Genomic DNA, 26,544 nt, shown 5'->3' with positions numbered 1-26,544 from the left:
TTTGTCTTTTATTTGTTCGCTTTCTTTCTATTTTAAGCTTAATAAGCAGATTTTGACCTGTGGATCATTTGTAATATATATATATGAAGATCGAACATTTATTTGTATTTATGAGTACGTTTGTTTATATACATGATTTTTTTTTTTTCTTCAATAGACTGAAGTCAGTTTGACCGCTTTACATCAAGTGGATATAATTGTAATTGTTTTATTGTAACTATTTTTAACAAAATTAAGGCATTCAATAAATGTCTGTAATGGGTAAAATCCATTTCACAACTAAAGTGTTTTATTTCCACAGTCATCCTTTTTTTTCTTTTTATTACACATTTAAGTGTTAGCTATTTCACTGAACTCACATAAAATTTAATACAGGAACCATCAAATGCTTGTACTTCATAACATGTTTTTACCTCATATATTTGTGTTTGTAATGTTTCATCTGCTGTTGATAGTGATGTAAAAATGTTTATGAGTCTAAGGGTAGATGAGTTATATGAATTAAATTGATTTATAAGGTCATGCATAATGTAAGAAATAAACAAGAAAATGTGATTATTTTAAATCTTTTATGCCTTTTAGTATAAATAATTTATTATCCCTTATCCCATAATTTTTTGAAAGATTACTGCTGCTTTCAGAATTTTTTAAATCAAAATTTTTTCAAATTATGAAAATTTCATCTTTGAAAACTTCATCTGTTTTTTGAAAAGTTATTTGCTAGAAATGTGAACATTTTCCCTTTAATTATTGATTCATTGTCTAGATCGTTGCTTGAATAAGAGTCAAATAGAAACCCTTTCCTTGAACTGACATTTTTTTTCAGAATTAATTTTGTTTTAGTTTGATAATAACATATTATGAAGTATTTTATCATTTATTGCATGATTTAAATTAAATAAGGCCATGTAGAAGTGAATTTTAAAAAATCTAAGTCTTAAATTTTTTTTATTCAATATACAACTATGGTCATTACGACGACCCAGGTAACGATTAATGATGAGTTTTAGCGAGTGCTTCACTGGTACTAATAATTAGATCTTACAAACATGAATGATTAGTGAATAATGTCTGTAATTGATTTTATAAAATTCCTACTCCATATTGACATGATTATGGTGTGTACATAGTCTCTTATATCTGTTTGTGGCCCTCCATTGTAGTCCTCTTTCTCTTCAGAACGCTTTTCTTGATGAGGTCATTACCATTAGTAACAATATGGAGGAGAAGATACATCCTTGTTTTACACCTGTGTTGATGTTGAAAGTTTCCGAGAGTCTGCTGCTCTGAATTCCTTGATAGGATCCTGTAAATTTTCTTCACCATACTGTTTTCTTGAGGATTCTTAGGACCTTAATGACTTCACAGATTTGCCTCATTTTAAACTATCAAAAAGCTTTCTTAAAGTCTATGAAGACAAGATAGAACATGGCTTGAAGCTCAGAGAACTGCTCAATATTGATTTTTAAGGTATTGAGCTGACAATGCTAGATCTTCCTGACCTAAACCCTCTCTGCTCCCTTAGTGTGGCATAAATCTCTATTTTGAGAATGATGCTGGTCAAAATTTTGCTGAAAACCTAGAACAGTTATAATTTGGCCTTCCTATGGGATTTTAATAACAGATCCCTCTTCCAATCCTTAAAAATATTTCATTTTTCCACAAATCAGTTATCAGGAGATGAAGAAATTGGGATTCAGGAGTTCCGTAGGTTTATTATAAATCCCTGTCTTCCCATTCTTGAGTATCTGATAGCTTCGGTTAATTATTTTTCAGATGGAGAACTAGCATAGATTTGCCCTTCTTTCTCATAGTTCCCATCAAAAGGGGTGTTTTGGTTGAGTTCTCCATCTTTATCTATATGACTTAGGAACTTAGCAAAGTGTTGACACCACTTTGGGATTTATTCCTTTTCTTATTGGTTTATTTTCAGTGAAAGCTTTTTTGGAGTTTTTACCATTTGGTATGACGTTCTTATCAACTATATCCTCCGAGTTATTAGCATTGTGCCTTACCACTGTGCTCCCCAAAGTTGTGTATAAAAAACCCTAATCTTCCTAAAATCGACTTGATTGTTTACTTGTTTTTTTTTTATGTTTAATTCGACACTTCATGAGCTAAACAATGCAGTCTTAACTTATTTTTTTCTGTTCTAAGCTAAAAATTTAATAAGAAAAAGATAATATAATAAATTGATATTTACATTGGTAGAGTGTGTATTATATGGGAACTATAGTTAAAGCATTTGATTCTATGTTATTAAATTTGAAATCTTTTAATCTAGACTAAAAAGTGCAAAATATTTAATTTTATGCAACAAAAATTAAAATTGTGAGATTAGCTCAAAAAGAGGAAAGTATTTAGTTTTGTGCAATATTGAATTTCACAATATTTTTCCATTGATTATGAATCAGTTAGATATTAAATATAGGTTTTGAACATTTTATACTACTGAATAAAATGTACTGAAATAAACAATTCAGCCCACATAAAGAATTATTTAGCTGAATATTAATTGTTAGTTTCATGAGATTGTGTGCTTTGTCCTTGAATCACAGACAAATTTTTAAATGAAACCATGATTTCATAGTTAAAACTAAAAAAAAAAAAAAACCTGAATTATAAAACTGGGTCAATAGAACGTCTTTTTTATGATTCAATTCTTGTCTCGGTTTGGTTGAACTTGAAGCTAAGGAATAAAATATACAATTGTACGAAAATCCGATCTTTAGTTAAGACTCAGGGCACACTCTTCTTATCGAGCTGGTTTCCATCAGGGTTTAGTAATTCTTAAGAATTATTTATTTGGAACACTGAAACCACTTAATTATAACAAACTATATTTTTTAATAATAAATAGAAACACAAATATTCATCAAACAAAACTATACTAATGAAAAAAAAATTTTTTTCTTATTGTCTATTTTAAATATAATTTGCTGGATTGGTAATGTAACTTATTCAATTATTGAACATTCATGTTTTTTTTTTTTTTAAATACTAATTTTTTCTCATTTACAAAATTATTGTAAACAAATAAATGTCTGCTATTTAAGCTAGATTTGAAATACAATTAACTTATTTATTTTCTGTAGTCATTTCTTGTGTTGGTTTTTTTCTAATGCATTTAAGTGCCTTGAGATCACTATCATTGAAAAAATATCTACATGCTACATAGTAACTAGTACAGTCTAACACAAATATTTTAATTTACAATTAAGCTTATTTAAACATTATTTTATTTTAAACATTATATACAATCTTAAATGATAATTACACTAAATTTAAAACTAATTTATTTCAAATTGGTCTTATATTTCTTTAGTTTCATTTTATCAGACGAATGACACCCAGAATTACCACTTTTACTTTAATCAATTACAAAAATACTGTTTCGCAATGTAAACATTTAATTAGTGCCTAGATTTTAGTGCTTCTATTTTTCTCTGGAAGTATAACCTATTAGTGTATGCACAAACAAGGGCAGCAGCTAGTACGAAACCAACAAATCCAGCAAACATATAAGGAATGGACGCAGTTTGGTAAACAGGTACATGAAGAATAAAGGTGTCACTAGTGGTCTCTTTGTTATTTACTGTTACAGCTTTAACTTGGAAATGGTACACTCCACCTTCTTGTAAATCACCAACTGAAAACAAACAATGTAAAGTTTATTTATTAATATTATAATAATAAATATTATATAATAATAAAAATTTCTAAGAAGCAGGGTTTCTGATCACTCGTAAAATTTAAAACTTATTGAGGAAATATAATAACAGATATTTTTATTACTTTCAAAAATTGTTTAATGATAATTAAATTGTAAATTATACTTTATTAATTGTAAATACATTTATTTGAAACTTCATTGTTATTTTTTCCTGATAAAACTTACAAGAAATTTTAAAGGAAATACTATTAAATAAATTGACCAGACTGAATTTATTTGCTAGTTTCTGTTTTTTCCCAAACTAATATATAATTTACAAAACATCTTGATTGTATTCTTTTAGTTTAGTTTTTTAATATTTTAAATAATTTTATATAATAGTTAAATAAACATTGTTAAATATGTTTAATTTTTTTATTAAAATTTATTTAAAAAAATATTTTTTATTATAAAAAATTGTGTTCTAAGATTTGAGAGATAAAAATTAAAAGATAATTTAATTTAAAAATAAATATGGCAACAATTTTGATGAAATTTGTATCTGTGATTGAAACTGTTTTGAAATAAAAATGAATAGTTATTTTCAGCGCCTGCTGAAAACATAGTGTTTTTTAAATATACTTTTTTCAATGTTAATTTTTATAAGAGTTAAAAAATGCAGTACTAAGCAGTGAAAGTGTATCTAATCATTTCTTATATATATATAAGCATATATTCATATTCTGATATATGTATAGCATTATTAGCTGATTATTTATTTCTGTTTTCACCTAAATAAGATGGATGTGTTGTGTCTATTATGACAGGTAAAGAGTCAAGAGATCCTTGTGCCCAGGCGAGCCTGTAGTATTCCACTTCACCAGACGCCGGCGGTTCCCATTCCAAAAGATATCCTCCTTCAGTTGGTGTCACTCTTACTTTTTGTGGTTTGTCGCTATCTTTATAAATATATTTTGATATATAAATAAAAATATAAACTTTTTAAAATAAAATTTGATAGGTTATGAAAATATATTTGTCTTTAACTACAGATCATAACCAGAGAGGTTGTGTCAAAATATATATAATTTTTAATCAAAAATTAAAGTTACAATTATAAATTTAAAGGTTTATGTTAAATAAAAAAACTAATTATGTTTCATTAGTGCCTCTAGCCTTTGTACACTTATATTGCTACAAATGTCAGTCTATTTTGAGTAACTATTAACTAATAAAAATCAACATTATTTCTCACCCATTATACTCTGTGAAGCCGTAGGTGTGCTACCCTGTACTTCTACTGGTTTTCCTGTAAGGTCATGTTAATTTAGTTTGATATTAATGTTCTTAAAAAGATTTTATCAACATTTAATTTACCTTTTGTTTTTAGTTTAATAGGTTTTGAAAACATTCCATCACCATTATGATCTTGAACAAGTACCATAAATTCATATTCTCTTCCGGGATCCAATGATGTTATGGTTGCACGATCACCAGATACTTTAACTGTTCTCCACTCTGCACCATCAGCAGCACGAACCCTTAAACAAATATAATATTTTTCTCATAGTTATTGAACCTTTAAAAGCTTTATTCATCAAATTTTATGTAGTAACTTGAATCATTTTGGCTCTGTTCTTTAAAAGCACTTCTTTTTATTGAAAAGTGAATCAAATATTCATCAAAGTATATTATTTGGAATAATTTTATTTTATTTTTATTTTTTGAATGAAATTTATTATAATTTTATTTATTTGACATTCTTACCACATCTTCGGGTGCACTGCAATATACATATCAATTCTTTTTACTTATTATTTAGATTTAAATAACTAATAAGCTTTATTATACTTCCAATAATTACTTAATGTTGTATTATTTTAACTTATTACATAATATCTCCCCCAACTTAGTCCAATAGTTACTATTTAAAGGTAGTTATGATAAACTGATATTTGTTTGAAATTTATAATAAAATATTTAATAATTTAAAAAGTAAGGAGAGTCATAATTTACCTCTTCCTAGAGGTTAATGACAATGGAGGTAAATGATGACTCTCTTTACTTTTTAAGTGATTAAATATTTGTATTGTAATTTTCAAACAAATATCAATTTATGATAATTAAATAATAACCATTGGACTAAGTCAGGAGAGAATTATGTATAGGTTTTTTTTTTTAAGCCCGATAGAACTTGAAATTGTAAAAAATAACACAAAAAATTAAATTGTAATCAAAATTTTTTTTTATTCGAAAGATCAATACGTGACATTAACATTTGAAAATGATTTCGGGTATATGGGCACTGCGGCTGTTCTTGACGAAGCGCATTCTGTAAAATTGTGTTCAGCGATGAGGCGCATTTTTGGCTTAATGGGTTTGTTAATAAGCAAAATTGCCGCATATGGTCGTGCGATTTGACACCTCTCGATTATTTCCTGTGGGGCTACGTGAAGTCACTGGTTTATGCTGATAAACCAGCAACAATTGACGCCTTGGAGGCCAGCATTGTTCGTGTTATTCATGACATACGGCCAAAATTGGACGTCCAGAATGCGCTTCGTCAAGAACAGCCGCGGTGCCCATATGCCCGAAATCATTTTCAAATGTTAATGTCACGTATTGATCTTTCGAATAAAAAAAAAATTTTGATTACAATTTAATTTTTTGTGTTATTTTTTACAATTTCAAGTTCTATCGGGCTTAAAAAAACACCCTATAATATCAATAAGTTAAAAAAAAAAAAAAAATAATGTTAGGTAATTATTGAATGTATAGTAAAGGTTATTAGTTATTTAAACCTAATACTAAGTAAAAAGAATTGTAATGTACATTGCAGAGCACCTGAAGATGGTCCCGAAATGAGTTATAATTAAAGAACATTTATCAAGGGAGATATTTTCACCAGACCCAACTAGATAAATATTTATATTACTGAATGATTGGGACTGACTTACCAGACGCTGTACTGGTCAGATGTTGCAGGAGAGGCTGGCCTCCAGCTGAGCGTGACTGATGTGTAGGTGACATTGCCCGTGAGGTTGTAGGGTCCCCTTGGAGCGCTACCCTCGATGAGCAGCTCAGTGTCTGCAGAAATGGTGGCAGCTTCATTAGAGGCCACACACTGGTACATCCCACGGTCGCTCTCATTAATGTTGATAATTGTCAGATTACCACCAGAAACTGTTGCTCGATCTGGTAATGGGCTACCATCTTTCTGTCTCAATAGCACCCCCATAATGAATTTAGTTGCTATATATTTATTTATTTATTTCTGTTTTCATTGAATGTTTATTCGCTCTCATCTGATGAATTGTAGGCAAAAGAATAATGACAATTTGATTTTTTCTGTTTAAGTTTCATTTAAGTAAAAGTTGATTATAATATTGTTTTAATTAAACTTTTAGATTATATTAAAGAAGTGATATAAATGTTATTGTTCAATATAAAATTCAAATTTAATCTTTATGTGTTTGGGAGATATATGATAATCAGTATAAATTAATGAAGAGTGAACATCTATCTGATGGGATTGATTTGAATATAGTAAGCCAACTGAGTGAGTTTCTTGCAGATCAGAATCAATGATTGTTTTGAAGAGGTTTGGAATAAAGAGTTATAAGTTTGTAAATATTTTTTCCATGGAGTGGCTTAGTAAACATGGGTGAACTTATTTTTTCTTTATTAGCTGTACTACTCCTTTTAAAAATAATAATTAATATTAATACCTAAATAATGGGATTGATTCATTTTTGCAAGAAAAAAAATTAGTATTTGAAAAAAGATATCAGCTCATGTCTTGATCTCACTCACAATTTTGATGGACATTGTTTCAGAGTTCAACAAATCAGAACTGCTAAAATACTTCTATAATATTAAAAAAATATAAAAGAATAAAGACTCATTAAAAAAATAAACAAGATTTTGTAAAAAGAAAAATAGAAACACTTTGATTTATCTTGTAAAAGTACTCTGTGTTGCTTTTTTTAAACAGTATTTTGTGTCCAAGTGTCTGCTCATATGAAGATTAAAGTACTTTGATGGAATTTCATCTTCTGTACTATGTTACCATTTCTAGTGACCATGAGATTTTTGTATCCTGAATTTTGTAGGTTATTTCATTAGCCTAAGTGTAGAAGTACTCATGGTATTTTAGGCTGTTATTCAAAATAATTCCTGGATTCTTTAGCTCATTGTAAAGACAATCTGAACTACTTATTTCAGCACACACAAAAACATAAACTTTCTTTGATCATTTAATTTTTTAATTATACTGATGTAGTACAGATTTGAATGTCTTTTTACAATAAAATGTTCAAAGACAAAATAATATATGACGCAAACATTATTTTTTTATGATCATCCTTTATTTAATATAATAGAATAAAATCATAGAAATTTGGTATTTTAACTTTATTATGATAGTTTAAAAGGTATCCATGGGAAAATATTTATTCTAGGGACATATTGTTTCATGAAGGTGTTATACTAGAGAAATTATTTTGTTTCATAGTAATTCATGGTACGGTCAAGGATTGCGGTTCTTTGGTAAACAATAAATGCAGTTGTAGTTTGAATTTTAAGGAGAAATCATTTTCAGGAATATTATATTATTTTTAGTTTTGTTATTCTTTATCGATAAGTAATAACAGTCATATTAGGAGATGGTAAATAGAATATCATAGTAATCCATTGATGACTCCTTAAGATCACAATCTTAATTTTTCCTTCAATATCAAATTCTTTACGCAAATAACTACCCAGTTATCAGTAGCTATGGACTCTCAACAAAAGAGATGTAACTAAACTAAAAATATTTGAGAGGAAAATTTTGAGGTGTATTTATGGGCCAATCCAAGAGAATGGTGTCTGGAGGAAAAGAGGTAATAAAGAGCTATACGAATTATATAATGATGCTGCCATTGTTCATATCATAAACAAATAGACTTAGGAGGGCAGGATATGTCGTTCAAATGGATGGTCAAAGGATTCGGAAGAGAGCCATGAGGTATGAAATGGTAGGCAAAAGAAAAGTTGGGTGACCGAAGGCTAGATGGCAGGACCAGGTTGGCGGAATTGTGTGGGGATGGGGAGCACCAGGCTGGTGGCATAAGGCGCAGGACAGGAACAAGTGGAAGAAATTTCTTGAGGAGGCCAAGACCTGACCCGGGCTGTAGCGCCAAGGAAGTAAGTAAGTTTATCATTATTTTAAATTTAATCGTATATTCAAAGTAGACTGTTAAACTTATTTAATTAGAATGATTATTAAAAAAAAAAAAATTTTATAATTAAGAAATCAATTTTATTTTCACATAAGAATTTAAAGAATATTTATGTAGTAGTTTGAATATTTATTGTGCAGGCAAAAGAGAATAAGTTATATTTTTCTGAATTGAATAAATACAAAAATAAAATAAACTATTTCAAAATATTGATTTCCTTCTTATTTTTATTTATACTTTAGAGATGTTATATACTTATACTAACTATTAAAGCGTAATCCATTAGTTAGAGATAATGATAATATCTCCATCAGAAATAATGTATAGTTATTGGATACTGTTTAATGATGATATTTATGGTAATGGATTTCTTTACTTTAATCTAAGACATTGGGCTGTTGAAAAAATTAGCTGAGTTCACCATTGGTATTTGAGCTAGTTTATTGTAGAATCTTTAAGAATATAATGGATTAATTTTTAATATACATGTTTATACATTAAAATTAGTTGTAATGTTTTGTATTTTTTTCCCCTATAAATGTTTAAAATTAAATCTTATATGTCTATGAATTTTAATTATGAATATTTGTATATTAGTTTGTATTGTTTAGTAAATGAGTACAGTTGATTCATATGTTATAAATTAGTTGAAGAGAAAAAATAGGCTGGTTCAGTTTAATGCAAGCAGATTTAAAAAACTTATGACAGATTTCAATTTGATTAATCCAGTAATTAAGATATGCCTTAAAAGATATTTTAGTAGTGTCTAATCAACAAGACCGACGGATTTGACGGTTTAATAAAGATCCATGAATTATATATTTGTACAAAAACCAGAAGAAAAATAATGATACTTATATTAATAATTAGTTTGATTTTTTTGTCAACATTCCAAACACTCTCAAGCTATATTAGTTTGGACAGATTTGTTGAACAAGGAACTGCCTGAATGCATAGTTTCGAATTAAAAATATATAACGTTGTGCTTATATGAATTTAAATGTGAGTTAGATTAAGAAAAGGTAAGGATGCTTTTAATGCAATGCAAATGATCTATGTTTAAATGTTCAAGATGGAACTTATGCTTATTAAAAGGTGAAAAGCAATGTGTATTAATAAAGTCAAGTGTTAAAAAAGGTTGTTAGTCTTTTAGTCTAGAAATGCTTGCTGTGAAAACATGTTAAACCTAAAATGTATTTGAATTTGATTCAGTGAGTCAGATGAAATGATGATTTGATGTGGGTGTTCATCATTATATTCAAACTATGCAAAAAAGTTTAATGTCTGCTAAATATTTTTTATTAAAATAATTTCAGATATAAATACTCTCCGTCTTTTGCCCTCAATTCACCAGCATGTGAGAAGCATAGGTTTAACATATTTTGTTTTTTAATAATGCAAGAGTACTATATCACATTGCCAAATATAAAGATAAAGGTTAGAAACTGCTGATAAAATGAAAAAAAAAAAACACTTCAAAAAATAATATTTAAAGGATAAAAATGAATACTTAATTTTTCAGAGCCATATTTTATTCACTATTTGTGAAATGCATGCCAATTTAAAATTAACAGCTCTTAAAGAATTAATATTTTAAAATTTGAACCAAAATTTTAAGTATAGGAACCCAATGATTTGTTCACAAGGTGAATAGTTTTAAAATATAAAACTGCACTAAGAATTAAATTAAAAAGTAAGACATGCATTTCATATAATGATGATGGTAATGGAAATATCAAAAATTATATTACTGTTAATTATATTAATACATTATTTCAGTACCTTATGAATATACTCATTAAAAAATACAAGTATATTAATAAGATGCTAAAGTAACTTAACAAACTAGGTAACATAACCATAAGAAATAATATTTTACTGTAAAACGTTAAGCTATGTAAGTATTAATGAAAAAAAAAGAAGACTAAATTGCTATAGTTTCCTAATTTAATTACATTTAGATTCATTAAATACTAAAATAATTTTTTTTCTTTGTGAATGGAAACATTCCATTTTTTTTTGGGCTATAGTACAGAAACTAATGAAGTTTAGTAAATTATTAATTGATAAATAATAATGTTTAAGGTTTAATTTTGTTAAATGATCAATTAGTAAAAACTTGATAAGTGTCACAGATGAAATAAATACATACAATTTATGGTCTTCAAGTGACATTGATTGAATAATTGTAATAATTCTATGTAATAAAATTCTGAGATACTGGAAAATCATTATTAAGTGTGTAAGAAATCATACAAAAGTAAAAAATGAATAAAAAGATATAAGAGGTATGTAATTAAGATATTGAAGTGGCAGAAAAAAAAAAAAAGTTTTTCTCAAGTATCTGATATGTAACCCATTTTATAGAATTATATTGTTTCTTACAAACAATAAAATTCTATCTATGTGTATATTAAAAAGTACAATATGATTTAATCCTTTATTAAAACAAAAATAATTTAAAAGTTGCTAACTGTTGACAGGAACTGCAATCACATGATGCCTTTAGTTAGAATTTCAAGATTAGTAGCCAAAATTTACTTTAAGTGAAATTTGTACATAAATAACTAAAAAAGGAAATTTAATGTTTTTAGGTTAAATGTTAAATTAATTACTTTTGTTCTATAAACCAAACCTTTTATCATGAAATCTTATGGGACAAACATTTAATTTGTTAATGAAATTTCAGCCATAAATGAACAAAACATTTGCAGGAACATAAAATCTTGTTTTGAATTTAATTCAATTTTTATAATTCAAATTCTTTATTTACCAATATTTTTTGATGAGTTGATCAAATTTCATTATATAATTCATAGATAATTATATCCTTTGGAAATTTTAAGTAACTTTTACTGCACTAATAAATTAATTCAGTTAATTACTCATAGTCTATTTTCAAAATATTCCTTTGGACGGAATTGTTTTAATACTGATTACTGAATAGGGCTTTTCATTGTCATAATTTTAATTTAAAAATAAATAAGAAAATCTGGACTTTCTGGGAAAGAGGCCAAACTTCTCGGATGTTGTTAATATTTGTTAGTATTTGATAACTTTTGATCCAGTGGTAGGGAATCATTTAGCGATTTCGAATTTTCATTGATCATTAATAATAATTGAGTACTATGCAACAACAGAGAAATGTGGGAAAATTGACCTATAATTTTTCATTTTATTACTTAATGAACACTGATAATTCAAGGAATATAAATAGAATTTACAGCAAAAAAACTAATTTAGTCTTATTGGTTTTATATATGTTTAAAGATAGCTCTTATTCATATGATAAAGAAAACTATTTATTGTATAATATTGTAACACTTTTCTTCTTACAAAACAATGTCCGTTTCCAAAAGACTATGACGAATGATTGTGGTTTAAGGCTCACCTTGAACCAAAGAATGGTAGGCCTGTGGGCCGAGTCCCCATCTAGTGCATCACAGGGCATTAAGATGCTGTCACCAGTCCTCCGCAAGTACATGTTGTGAGGGGTAAGGGTGAAGACGGGAGGATGTTGGACTACTACTCGAATTCTTGGCGAAGGGCCTAGAGTTCCTAGATCATTGTAGGGTGTGCAGGTGTATTCACCTCCATGGGTTTCATCCACCTTTAGAAAAAGAAACATCAATCACAAATTTTAGAAAAAAATAACAGAAATGGTTAAGCCTCTGCTCACGAACAAAGTCTGATAGCCATCTATCATCCTTTAAACCAGGAACATCTTTTCTAATATTTTCATTTGACTAATAATGAGCCTTTTTATGTTCATTTACGTAAAGACTATACAATTTTTCATAAAGGAACATGGCCCAGATTATGTCACAAAGGAGCTCAAATAGTACCAAAAAATAGTATTTATTAAGAGCCAACATTTCACACCACCTGAAAAGAATCAAGAAACGATTCATCATTGATTCTTCTTGAGCCAAAGAGTCAATTGAAGAATTGGCCATAGGGCTTACCTTCCTAGACAAAAGCCTTTCAAATTGGGATGGAGCTGGATGGCTTAATAAGTAGTTTTATCATATTTGAGTTCCTTTTTGACTCCACCCACACCATCTTCCTTGATTAATTACACATGGTCACTCGACGACCTTCCTATACAAAACTTTTGTTATGATTGCATATAATACATTGGAATTTTTAATTACAGATTAAAAGAAATGGACAGTTGTTATAATAAAATTATTGCTTTATGAATAAAACCTTATTAAACGTGAATCCTTGGTCTAAAATTAGAAAAGGGAGGCTGTTAGACACTGTTCCTTTCCTTTGTTTCACCATCAAACTATGGTCCTTGAGCAGAGAATTAATTCTAAATCCTCTTTTCATCTGTAGTTAATTTTATTGTCAATACAGTTATATTTTCTCTTTGACTCACAATCACCGACCCTTGTGTGAATAATTATAAAAATTGATAATAGGTTTTCAGAAGAAAGATCTTTAAGGATTATTTAAACTGTTGTAATTAAATTAGATAGAAAAAACTTACTTTATTAAAATATAAAGATCCGTTCCTTTTGGAAAAGACACCTGGTACATTGAAAGGATCAAATAAGAATCCATCTTTTTCCCACCTAAGCTTTGTCAGTGGAGGATTTGCAGAAAAGTGGCAGTCTAAAATTCCTGGTCTACCAAATGGTAGATATACTTCTTTTTCAGTGTAAACAACACGTGCCTTATCTAAAAAAAATAACAATAAAAAAAAAACTAAAGCTTAAAATTCACTATGTATTTACCTTAGTTAAGCAATGTCTATAATTTGAGGTAGAATAATGTAATAATATATTGAAATATATTGTGAAAATAATTTTATTCTAGGAGAAATGTCCCCTAAGAATAAATGCATGGTTACACATTAGGATTAATTGTCTGGCAAACATCTAGAAAGTTTCAATTATGCTCATTAAAACATTAGGTTAAATTACAATTTATAATGGTAATCAATATATGGTCTATATACATTGTTCACAATGATGTGGAGATTCAGTTATGTAGTAAGTGAAGGACTATTCCTATCAACACCTATGTGTTGATTAAAGGAGAGAATGGATGAGGATTGGCGAATGGAGATGGGAAGAGAATTCTAGAAGGAGGTTGCATGTATGACAAAGTTTTTGCTGAAGAAGGTGGTACTATGAGAGGACATATATAAATCAATTGCTTGGGATCTGGTGTTTAATGAATGAAGAGTCAGGAGATCAAGGATATAAGTTGGTTATTGATTTAAAAACTTGAAATAGGGAAACACTAAACACCAAGGAGATATTGCCTTCAGGAGGTTGGATAGAGCCACTTCCCAGAATGAAGGGAAACAAGAGAGGACACTAGAAGCTGACAGGTATTCTGAGGAATTGAATCACGGAATCTTAGGAATTGTTTAAGTACAGTTATGTAGCCCATATCCATACATTTTTTAAAAGTGTATGTCATGTTTTAAATAATATATGAAATGATGAGTTGAACAAGTATTTTGTTTATTTATGTAGTTAAAGTTGTTCAGAAAATTAATATTCTATTCTAGAGGCCCCATTTCTTAAAGGACCCCTTTGATAAATGTTCAGTAATGCTCATAAAAATAAAATATAAAAGTAAGAACTTGACAATCTATTTTGCTAATATTAAATCTTAGCACTTCATTTTCAGTAATAATATGAACTTAAAATGATTGCTATGGTGACACAGCTGTGTTGCTTACTTGATTGCTTTTGTATAAATAAACAAATTTAATCTATCTAGTTCATCACATAATTTTATTTGTTAATAAGTAAAGTAGCTATTAAAGAAAAATTTAATTTGTAAGTACCTATAGGTATATATATATATATATATATATAGTAAGGACCTATTTTCCTAGAGCAGTGGTTCCCAACTTTCTTTCTAGCAGTGGAACCCTTTTGGTATTAGAAGAAAAATGGCAGAACTACCTCTAAAAGGCTATGATACATTCACCAAACCTAAGCAGCATTGAAGAAAATCTGAGATGATAATGTTTAAAACTGTGTGTGGAATGACCCATTCCTAAATTATTTTGCAGAATCCCCAATAGAGGCTTGCAGAACCCCAATTGGGAACCACTGTTCAAGAGGATTAACGATTGTCCATACTGAAACTGTTCATACAAAACTTTTGTTTTAAAAATTGGAGTTCTTCAGTACCTACCTGGTGAATCAGTGTTTGGTCTCAAGAGGAGTGTTATGTGAAATAAAATGATTTTTAGAAATATATTTTGTTTCTGAATTGGAACTTTTAAGAAGAAGGAATCAGAAGAAAGAATTATTCACAGTCTAAGGAGCAAATGTTGATTCATTAACAAATTTAGATAACATTCATTCATAATTTATTTATGTGTGATAGAATATGATATTTATAATGGTGTTATTTAAAAAAATCATGTTTGAACTGTACTTAATTTTAAAAACCATTTTTATCAGTTCTAATGTAAACTACATAAATTTAATTGAATTTTTTTCTACAAGAATAAATGAATTAGGTATAATGGTAAAGAAAAAAAAAAACTGATGGCTGAGCCAGAACAGCATAATAGAGAATCTAGGACATTCTAATAGAGATGTAGAGTAATTCTGTCCATTACACATTCCCTTCGGCACTTCCCTTGTCACATCAGCAGCCATCGTTTCAATGATTTAATTATCTAAGATTTTGTTTGTAGATGGATGGTGGGTGGCTACACGTATTTATCCAATTAATCCCTCTACAGTGAAGTGGTAAAGTAATGAGAAAATTGTCTTTTTTAATCTTTGATAGTTCACAACGCCTTGCAGGCATGAAAAAGAACATTTACTTTTCAGTTGATAATTATGTAAACAGTAATAATGAAATTATATCATCAACAATAATTTCAGAAAAATAAACTGCCATATGTAAATAATAATTAGTCTGTTGGATGAAATTTAATATAGAATTTTGTTTTTTTTGGCTTAATTTAGTCAAATCTTTATATGGGTGCTTCTCAAAAATAGGTAACTTTTCTGGGCCAAAATTTCGAATAAGTGAACCATCTCCAAAAATTCCCCAATTTTTCATGTCGCTTCCTGGAATCATATAGAATAGCATGCAAGACAAAATATAGCTTAAATAGCGTTTTTGATGTTCATAACCCAATTTGTTAAAGTGGTGGAAAAGAACTTACTGCCAACCATAGAAGAAATATTGTAAACTTATAAAAAATAAATTATTAAGTACTTACCTAATAAATATTTTTAAACCAATTTTTTAAAAAAAATAATTATTTATCATTTAAACAATAACAAAAAAAAATTAATGAGATTTAACCCATTAGACATGATAGGAAGGTTTAAAATCCATACAAAAATTGTTTTTAGTGAAAAATTACTAAAAACTAAAAATGTTATTACTCAAAGTTTGAATTTGAGGATCATTTTTCTGACCAGAGAATAGCAGCTCATGGTATTGATATTTTTCTTTGATTGGATATCATTCCATGATATTTATTTATGAATTAATTTCTGAAAGCATCATATGATATGATCTTTTATTTTTACAGAGTACATATAAAGAACACATTCCTACTTCACAGAGAAGTTGTAACAAAAACTGATGGTAGGTATGACATATTAACTGATGGTTACAGTTTATTAGGTTGAACACATTTTTTTCAACATTGAGAAAAAAAATAAACTTAATTGATAACTAAGCCAATCTAAATGGAAAAACAGGTAAAAAAATAAAGGAGATTTGGAGACTATGGAGGGAAGGATAGGAGGGTAGGCTAATAAGGTTAGAATGGATTCCAGGAGTTATTACAGCAGGATAACATAATAATTTATGTATAAAAAAGTTTACAAGAATATAATTATTATTTTAGGATAAAACAGAATTCGATTTATTATAATTTGTCCAAGTTAATTATAAAGTATATTAATTAAAGAGTGCCATTTTAACACACCGTTCTATGCAGTGTGTACTATGTACACTGTGAAGCTTATATATGCTTTGAATCATTTTTATATCTAATTGCTCATCTCAACAAAAGTGGCTATATTGATGAGGAAGTTCCTCAAAGAATCGATGCAACCAGAAGAGTATTTAATTTGCTTCAAGGGATTTCCTAGGTAAAAGGGAGGTGACAAGAAAAACTAAAATGGTGATCTATAAATCGACGTTCCTCCTTATTCTTAACTACTCTTCCGAATCATGGACCCTCACCTCGAAACACAAGAGTGGGATCCAATCCATGGAGATGTGTTATCTTCGTAAGGTGGAAGGAAGGACCCAACGAGATTTAGAATGTTAATAACCGACACAATTTCAGTTGCTCCCTCTTGAATCCACATTGGGGCGTCATATTTAAGGTCATTTATTAATTTATTGGATTTTTTTATTTGTCGTTTGAATTTGAATTGACATTTGGAATCTACATTAGTGACAGCAGCAGACGAACAGAAGTTAATTTTATTCAAGAAAAACTGGTTAATTAATTTCAAAAAAATATTTTAATTTACTTTCTTATTCTATGGTGGAATAACATGTTGAAAACAAGGAGTAGCTATCGCACAAAAAACATTGTGTACTCCTTGAGCCGAAGTTCCACGCGATAGGTAGGTGTCCTGCAAGTATGTCGCGCGGGCACAGATAATTGATAGTGCTACCAACAATCATTTCAAATTCTGATGGTATGACAGCGAATTTCTATTTACCAGTCTATATTTTGTTCCTGATTATATTAAAGATACTGTAAATCGTTTGTTTACTTTCTTTGTGTACCAAGTATTTAATTTTTGCGGCACGTGTGAATCCGGTTCATAGTTCGTTAGATAACAAACTGTTATCTAGATGACTCATTTTCAACAACTCTAGAATAACATCCAAATCTTGTAAAACTATTTTCTTAAAACTTACATAGTATAAGTAATAACTAATTGTTGATTATTAATTAAGTGATTGAAATTTTTACTAGATCGTGAAATTATTCCACATTTATCGAATTTGAGTCATCTTTAGAAACATTAGATGTGTGTGGGGGGTATTTTTGGAAATGCTCCATTTATTTGAAGTAAGGCGTGGAGAGATGTGGTAGGCTACCTTTCTGATATAGATCAACTCGAGAACCTATGATCAGATCATTTAAATAAAAGTTGGATTCCTAAATCTTAAAGAATTAAGATTCAAGACATTGTCCCATATTCTCTCCTCAGTAGAGAGGCCAAGGATTACGTAAGAGGAAGCGTTAGATGAGAGATAAACGCTACCAAATCCATCTATCACTTGACACTCGATCATGGTCATAGTCCACGATTTTGGGTTTTGATTGTGAAAATCAAATTCCAGAAGGAAGGATGAAAAAATAAATAAGTAGGTTAACTGATTTTAACACGAAAGGAGCAGTGGATGCCTCATATAGGCGACCAAGATTATTTTATTTGAGCACGGATTCACACTTTTGCAACTTCCCGAAAAAATAGAATACTTACAAATGTCTGGTAAACAACGAAAGTCCCAAGCGTTCGTATCCACAGGCTTGTTTGTTTCAAGGAGCCAAACATGGTGGACCTCGAACAGGTGTTTACTATTACCTTCCATTTAAAATATTTTTATAGTAAAAAGAATATAGTACACCAGGTAATTTAAATTATCATTTCAAAACAAGAGACTATGGGAGAAAAAAAAGATAAACTCGAAGTCGCCCTGCTTATTCTAATTTCAAAAGTGTTAAATTCATGAGTTAAATTAATGAAACAATGAATAGAACATTCGATATAATGCAGCCCTAGAGATGTTAGTTTTAAATTAAAATTTTTTAAATAATTTTATTAAAGTTTGATATTTGGGAAAAAAAGAGCATTGCATAATAAATACGGGATAAAGCGATGATTATAAAATTATTGTATACATATTACTAATTATAGGCATCTAAATTTATTTTTATTTCATTCTACTTAAGTATGTAAATAGCGTTTAACTAATTTATTCATTGTTGTAAAATCCATTCTTGATTTCCTTTCCTTATTTTCGAAAATAAAAAGGAATAATAAATTTCACATAATTAATAAATTAAAAAACACTCTTCCATTAAGGAAATGTTTCTAAATATTCTGTGCAATGATAAAAACATTTCTACTTATTGCTCCAGTTATATGACCACTTGTTAAATTATAACCTTGTTACTTTAGCTAATTATTTAGTAAATAAATATTATTGGAATCCAAATTACTCACACCTCACGTCAAGATAGGCGGAGGCTGATTGGCTCCTGCCGGCAGGTGAGATGACCTGACAGGTGTACAGTCCAGGATCAGAGACTCCAGCGGACTGGAAGACTAAGGCCCCACCTGGAGAGACCCTGGCGGACCCGGGTTCCAGGAGGGACCCGTCCTTGTACCAGGTGACCCTCGCCCCCGGCTCCCTCGTGCTGCACTCCATCCTAACCGTCTCTCCTTCTAGCACTGTCTCGTTCTTCGGGGGCATGCTCAGCAACTCCCTTCCTGGAGGAGAACAACAAGGTATATTTCTATAGAAAATAATAATCTATAACTAAGCAAATGATCAACTATTTGGACAGGTAATATTGATTTACTGACAATTAATATATTGAATCTGAAACTACTTTTCTCGTACATCTTGGTCCAGTGTTATCTTCATTTTATTTCTGTTACACTGCTGGCAGCGTTGCCAAGATTTTATTTCGGAGAGAGGCGAAGAAAAGAGGGAGAGGGAGTAGATAAAGATAAATTACCACTAAGGATCCACGGAGAGAAACCATGGGGGGTCTAAAATGCTAATAAATTCGGAATAAAACTGTTAATATCCGATCAAAACCGACACTTTTTGAAATTAATAATAATGCCATCTTAAAACTTTTTTAGATTTTTTTTTTATATACAATATCTACAACAACAAGTAGTACAATATTTTTAATGTAATTTGAAATCTACTAACGGATTTTTATAGGAAAATTTAAGGAATCAATTGTAGAAAAAAATAGTTTCGCTTTCGTGAGACGTTTCAGGTAGTTTTGCTCGAGAGTTATAAAGTTATGTTAACTGGTTAAAAAATAAATATTGCATCACTTTTTGATTAAAAACATTTAATATACAGATATTAGCAGTATACTCGCAGATTTTTATTTCATTTATACTCAAGGAGATAGTAAATTTCTGACTTTTTCAACTCCGGTAAGTGGTTCAAAAATGCAGAATATAAGCAAAAGTTCAAAATATGGTGCTAATGTCGGCGTAGTGTATACTAACAATAAGATTTGTTTTAGCAATTTATAATGTGAGGTTTTAGTTTCTGTAAAAGACACACATGACGATTTATAATGTTATAATTGTTGAATAATTTTAAATAATAAGGCTAAATAGGTTAAAAAATAATGTATATAATAATTAATAATATTAAATTGTTGGAAGGTCCTCGAATGACCGTGGGCAATATATAAAAGGAAGATGGGTGGTTAATAATTCAAATAGTTATTAAAAATAAATAAATAGTTTCATTAGTATTTGAGTTATTTTGATGGCACCATGACCATATTCCTTTCATTAATTAAAAAATGAAATAAATAATATTTATAGAATCTATAAAATAAGTAACTGACTTACATACTAAAAAAATAATTTGAAAACAGAAGGGAAAATAATAATAAAAATAAATTAATTCAGAGTTCATAACAGAATATCTAGGGCAGCGATTCCCAAGTGGGTACCGCAAGTGAATATCTCTTTTTTTAAAATGTTACAAAAAACTTAAATTAGTGTATATGCAGTATATTCAAGAATTTACTTTGCATTGTTATTTTCTTAAATACTCAACCGCTCTATAGCTGTAGCTACATTTTTATTTTATTTTAGACCGATAAGGGTGCCGCAAAAATTGTTCAGTTCGAAAGGTTCCGTGGCGAGAAAAAGTTTAAGAACTGAAGTTGGAATTCCTTCATGGTCAGCCACTGGACCTACATATAACTGCCAGTGACTGGGAAAGAAATTTTAATGAATTCATCTATTGATTCCAATTGAGGAGGTTTTCTGTTAAAATTTAGAATCCCCACTTCTCAAAAGGAAACGTTTTTAAAATTCTACCTTTAAAACTTATTCAGTTTATTTTAAAATTAAAAATATTCCCTTATCAAATAGGCCTTACTGATCAACATTTTCAGTATAAATTTAACTTAACTTTAATTACATTAGATGCTCCCCTAATAGGTTTTTAATAAAAATCTACCAAATTGGATAAATTTACTTCATTATTAGATATTAATTGATTGTTTCTTATTAACTAAGAAGTTAAAAAATAATACACTGCGCTTCATAGAACCTTGATCTAAAATAATAGTATTTTTTTCCTTTGGTTGAGGATGCTGCACTCCAGACTTTACAACCGTTCATTAGTAATGTCCTTTATATTGTTTTATAAATAAGGATGGTTGTATTTGGTTTTAATATAGATTTTCTATAGAGCAGATGATACAGCATTCCCAACTTACTCATCTAATATTGCATAATATTATTGTAAATTTCCATCACACTTTACCATGAACAGTGAGATGGTACCAGGTCCCGTTGAGCCTGGTGGTGGGCGTCCTGTTGGGGAAGAACAGCCGACACTCGTACCAGCCGTGGTCCGTCTCTCGGAGACCGGAGAGGGTGAGCCGTGCCCGGCTGCCGTCCGTCTGGATGCTAGCCCTTCCGATGTAGTCCGTCCCGGTTTCTGTGTCTTCGTCTTGAAGAGATACAACTTTCTCCCCCTGTAAGCAAAAGAATCCGTAACAGTCATTCGCTCTGTTCTAATATATATGTATAAGTCACAACTATGGTACCTAACTAAAGTAGGTAGAAGGGACCTTCTTATCTTGGAGCAATAATGTTTTAGAATCGAAAACGTTCTCTTAAGAGAATTGGATACAGGTAATTGGAAAGACAAACAAGAATATATAGACTGAAACAGACATGTACGTATTATGAAACTGGGAAGGTTTGCTTTGCGGGATATTTAATAAGCATGGGAGAAAAGTGAATTTGAGGAAGGTAGGTTGGGTGTAGAGCGAGAGCCTGATGCACAAAATAATAATTTAAAAAAATAATTTCTAACAATCCTAACACGAAGACACATTTCTGGTGGTCCTGAAACTCCTACCAATTAGTTAATTGTTTTATATTTTTGAATATTGGTCCTAAACGGTGTATAATAGCGAAAGTGTTATGGTATAATAAACTAAACACCAATAATTTTAATATTTATAAAAAAATTTGAAAATTTTTAGGGGAGTCCGAATCATCATCCTAAAGAGTATTGATGGCTGGTTGAAATTTTAAGGGTGGTTTAATTTCCCAGAAATTATGATCTTTTTTTAAACTTATTTATTCATTCAAGTATTTCTTTTAACAAACTTTCTTTTTTTTTATATCTTTATTAGTATTGTTTTTTAAAATGTATTTATTTATTCGTTTTTCTGTAATTGATCTACTGCTGCAACTATTATTTCTTTGTATATATGTATATATAGTTGACCGTAAAAATTGATATATAGGGAGATGGTCAGGGTTGCGGTCAATAGTGAAACAAAAATAGTTTACAACTATTTTTGTTTCACTATTGACCGCAACCCTGACCATCTTCCTATATATTATTTCTTTGGTTTGATTTCACATTGCTGTCTAATGATAAATTTCTTTAACGGATGGAGCGTGGGTAGGGGGTCACTGGAGAGGATCTGAGAGGGTGAATTAGGGAGAGTAAATTTGTCAATTAAATGAAATAAAATAGTGAAATGGAAAAAGCAAAGAAAAAAATTAAAATATTTATATTTAGTGTGTAGACTAGTATTGATTGTATAAGGAAACTGTGGGAAAGAAAAGAGAAAGTTAAGTCCGTTCATGGATTAATTGGTATGCTGTGAAATGTAGCAACTCAATGTATTTGGGCAGCATGGCTAAATAAAGCATTTCTCTCTATAAATATAACTATTTTGAAAAAACATTAAATTCTGCATAAAATGAGCATCGTGACATAATAATTTAATCGAGTGGTACTAGTATTATACTTCGGTTGTTCCGTGGACACAACTATAGCTGGTCTCAAGTGCAATCTACATATGCAGTATGTATTTGCGTATGTGCTTATAGCATTATTCAGTTGTACTAATTTGGCGCAGAACTTAACCTTATTTAATTCCGTTTATTACTACTTTTTTGGAAGGATCTACCGTTAAAGGTTTATAGAAAAAAAAAAATAAAAGACCTAAAATTTCATTATTCGTTAGGTTGCTGAGGAAAGAAAACCAGAATGTCTAAGACTCATTCAGGAGATGATACTGATACTTGGGATTGGATCGTCACAGAAATCAAGTTAAGCAAAATAATGAGCAGTTCAAGAGTAGATATCATCTATTTTCCGAACGTATGAAAAACTGATGACTTTGGAATATCTTATCATATTTCTAACAATTCTATTTTTCTAACTATTTTTTGAAAAATTACTTTAGATTTAGTCGCCTACATTTTCCATACAGATCAGTAAGATACTTTTTTCTTTAAATGAAGCCTGTACATGTTTTCGTTTCCAAAATTTAAGAAAAACTACAAGAAAAATGAAATGAATGTTCAAAATTCACGCTTTTCTCAGCAATACAGAAAATACCAGAAGCAAATTGGTTTCCATAATGCTAAGACTAATCCATTAGAGGGCAATAAATTTAAATGATTATCATTTTGTTCTTTAAATGGGTCTTAAAAACTTTGTCAAGTAATTTTCTTCTCTGCATCCGTTATTTAGATTCTTCCTTAAAAAGAGTTTTCAAAAGCAAGGTTTTAGAAAACCACGTTATGGTCTTGCATTATCCGAAGTAGATTTAAAATATAATATAGTTTTAAATCATTTTCAAAATTTACTGAAATGTAATTTCAAAAAGTATAATATGAAGATTAAAAAAAAAAAATCTGACTAGGTTTTTATAATTATATAATTTTATGAACTGAAATTGACATTTTATTTTTCAAATTCGACTTTATTTTTTTGTCGAGTATACTTTAGTGGTAAATAACTTTTATAAAAAAGCACTAAAATTTGAAACCTGAATCCATTCTAATAGATATATTTTAGAAGATACTTTAGGTTCAAGTCATTATAGTGCAATTTTAAAGAGATTCCCTAACACGTTTTGAGATGAGAACGTTGTGACCGACAGGGCTGGGGCAAGATTATCAAAATCAATAGTTTAGAACGTTGTGGGTTCGAATCTTACCTAGGTCAGTAAATATTTATTTCACGGAGGGCCCGGAAAATGAATCTCAACATTCTCACCCATTGTGGTTGTGTAGGTTTTAATTGGAAAACATGAGCCAAAAAAACAAAACTATTCTCTTATCAGGAGAGTTAGGTTAATTCTTGATCTTCTTGAAAATAATCTCCGAACCATAACTCATGGACTAAATCAATAGTGGAAATTACCGAAAATAGGATTTGAATACCTGCTACTATTATTCAGCAATGATTATAATCATCATATAAATACTTTTTTTTTTTTTTTTTATTTATTTGTTGATATTTACAACTGTATAAAAAAATACAACCAGTAAATTTGATCATAATGACATATGATATGATACAGGATGTAGAGAAACTACCCAGTAGTAGAACTCTAAAACAGTTTACAATATAAGGTCACGAGGCCATCTTCTTTTCATGCGCCTTGGAGGATTGCCAGGAATGGAAGAGGAAGCAAGGTTAGAAACGAGTGGGTTTGGGTGGTTATGGAGTTTATTATGGAAGGAATAATATCGGGTTCGGGCTAGATCGGTTACATAAGGAACATTTAGGTCTTTATGGATGGTTTTATTAGTAACAAAATAAGGAGCATTGAGGATTTTGGATTGTAAAGATTGGATACGAGAGGAATTCGAAGGTTTAGTGGAGCCCCAAAGCTCAACTCCGTATATCCAGATGGGCCTTATTATTGTCATGTAGATCAGTCTTTTGTAATGAGTTGGAAGTTTAGACCGTTTGTCTAGTAAGTGCTGTAGTAGTCGGAATCTGCGTGCAGTTTCCTGTCTTTTCAGTCTCGTGTGAGGATTCCAGGTTAGTCGTTTGTCAAGATGAAGTCCAAGATAACGAATCTGTTCTACAGTCATATAAATACATAATCTCTTGGATGATATCAGAGAATGTGAGTAGAAGAATCATTATGATAACTTACAAGCTATTTTTTGAGTTTTATTAGACATAGGAGTAAACCTTGCAATATGCTTGGTTAAATGCTTGAAGCATTGAAAGAAAAATTAGAGTTCTATTTTTTTGAGTTATTAAGTAATAAGGATCCTATGACAAAACATATTTCTTCTAGACGTCATTCGTCACGAGATATTAAAAGGTCAGGGTCAACAAAACGCTCTATTCATATTTGATAGATCGTAAATTAGAAACGCCACTTAATTCGAATAAAAAAAAAGTGTCTTCATTGAGAACTTCTTTATGATTGGACATTTTTAACGAATCATAATTAGGTGTCATAAGGTTTCACAACTGTTATTTTCCAATTAATGTGTATTTCAACGTTTACTAGCTGTTACTTGCCAACACTTTATTTCTACTATTTCGATTAGATTTATAGGAGAAACTATTACAACTGTTTCGTTTAATATAACCCACCTAGCGGCCAATAGTGAACTCCAGTATATGCGAGAAAATTTTAAAGAAGTTGTTCCCCAACAATGGGAAAAGGAGAATCATAGGAGGAAAGATAGGCAACCATCCCATACAATTAACGATATGTTACATCAAACCTGAGTGAGTTTTTTCTTTTTTTTATTACATTAAACTTCCACCTGACTTCTGGGCACTTCGACTTTCATCATTAGCTGCATTACATGGCCCAATTAATCAAATTTAATTAACAATCTAACTATGTCTATCAACCATGTAAATGTTCTCTTTTGGCCACCCCCTAAAACCATGTAATTCATTCAATAATTTTTTTTTTCAATTTCAGTCCATTTTCTTAACAAACTAATTTCCTTCACATACAGTCTACTCATGACAACCTGATTACCAGGATATTTAAAAGTGAAGTAAAGCTTGGCATTAAGTAGAAGGTGATCTCCAAACAATAGCAAGAGAGTGTCGGAGTATAATTGCTGCATTGTTCCTAAACTCTATACATTTTTATGAGATTTTTAATATTAAGTTATACAGTTATTAAATAAATATATATTTACAATTCATTGAAATTTAATCAATTATAAATGAGATTCCCTTATCATTGAAACTTCATAAAAACTAATAAATTAGATAAATTTTCATTAATATAACTACAATTCCTACAGGCAATAAACAAAAAACTAAATAGAAGTATTGAATTATTTTACAACTTTCTATAAATAAATTACTTAAATCTTTGTCCAGTGTAAGTTCCTATATCTTATCCTAGACACTTGGAAACATATTCGCTTAAAACCAGAAAACTAGAGAATTTATGAAGGTAAACATCCCATACAAAATTAAAGTAGACAAAATTTCCTAATATTTCGTATATTACATTTAATTTTCGGCTAATTCACGATGGACCTAGAACGCGCTTTAAAGATAAAACACTGAAAGTTCAAAAAAGAGAGTTTTAAGAAAAAAATTGTAGAAATTTTTCACAACGTTCAAATATTTTAATTAAAATAATTTTAATTAATAAAATATTTT

General features: G+C 29.5%; 1 protein-coding gene across 1 annotated transcript in view; it reads right to left on the bottom strand.

Moving 5' to 3' along the window:
• Positions 1–2,823: 2,823 nt before the first annotated feature.
• bdl (borderless) overlaps positions 2,824–26,544 on the bottom strand; it is a 50,389-nt gene continuing 26,668 nt past the window's right edge. The window contains exons 3-11 of the mRNA XM_014420020.3: positions 21,391–21,604; positions 19,077–19,343; positions 13,370–13,560; positions 12,266–12,484; positions 6,610–6,869; positions 5,030–5,193; positions 4,908–4,961; positions 4,444–4,611; positions 2,824–3,649 (exon numbers count right to left, since the gene is read on the bottom strand). Of these exons, the coding sequence (XP_014275506.1) occupies positions 3,414–3,649; positions 4,444–4,611; positions 4,908–4,961; positions 5,030–5,193; positions 6,610–6,869; positions 12,266–12,484; positions 13,370–13,560; positions 19,077–19,343; positions 21,391–21,604 (1,773 nt within the window). The 3' untranslated portion in view covers positions 2,824–3,413. The remainder of the gene's footprint in view (positions 3,650–4,443; positions 4,612–4,907; positions 4,962–5,029; positions 5,194–6,609; positions 6,870–12,265; positions 12,485–13,369; positions 13,561–19,076; positions 19,344–21,390; positions 21,605–26,544) is intronic.

This window comes from Halyomorpha halys, unplaced genomic scaffold (assembly GCF_000696795.3).
Source record: "Halyomorpha halys isolate HHAL.00 unplaced genomic scaffold, Hhal_1.1 Scaffold257.1, whole genome shotgun sequence".
NCBI classification, from domain to species: Eukaryota; Metazoa; Arthropoda; class Insecta; order Hemiptera; family Pentatomidae; genus Halyomorpha; species Halyomorpha halys.
This window is presented reverse-complemented; position numbering and strand designations above follow the sequence as displayed.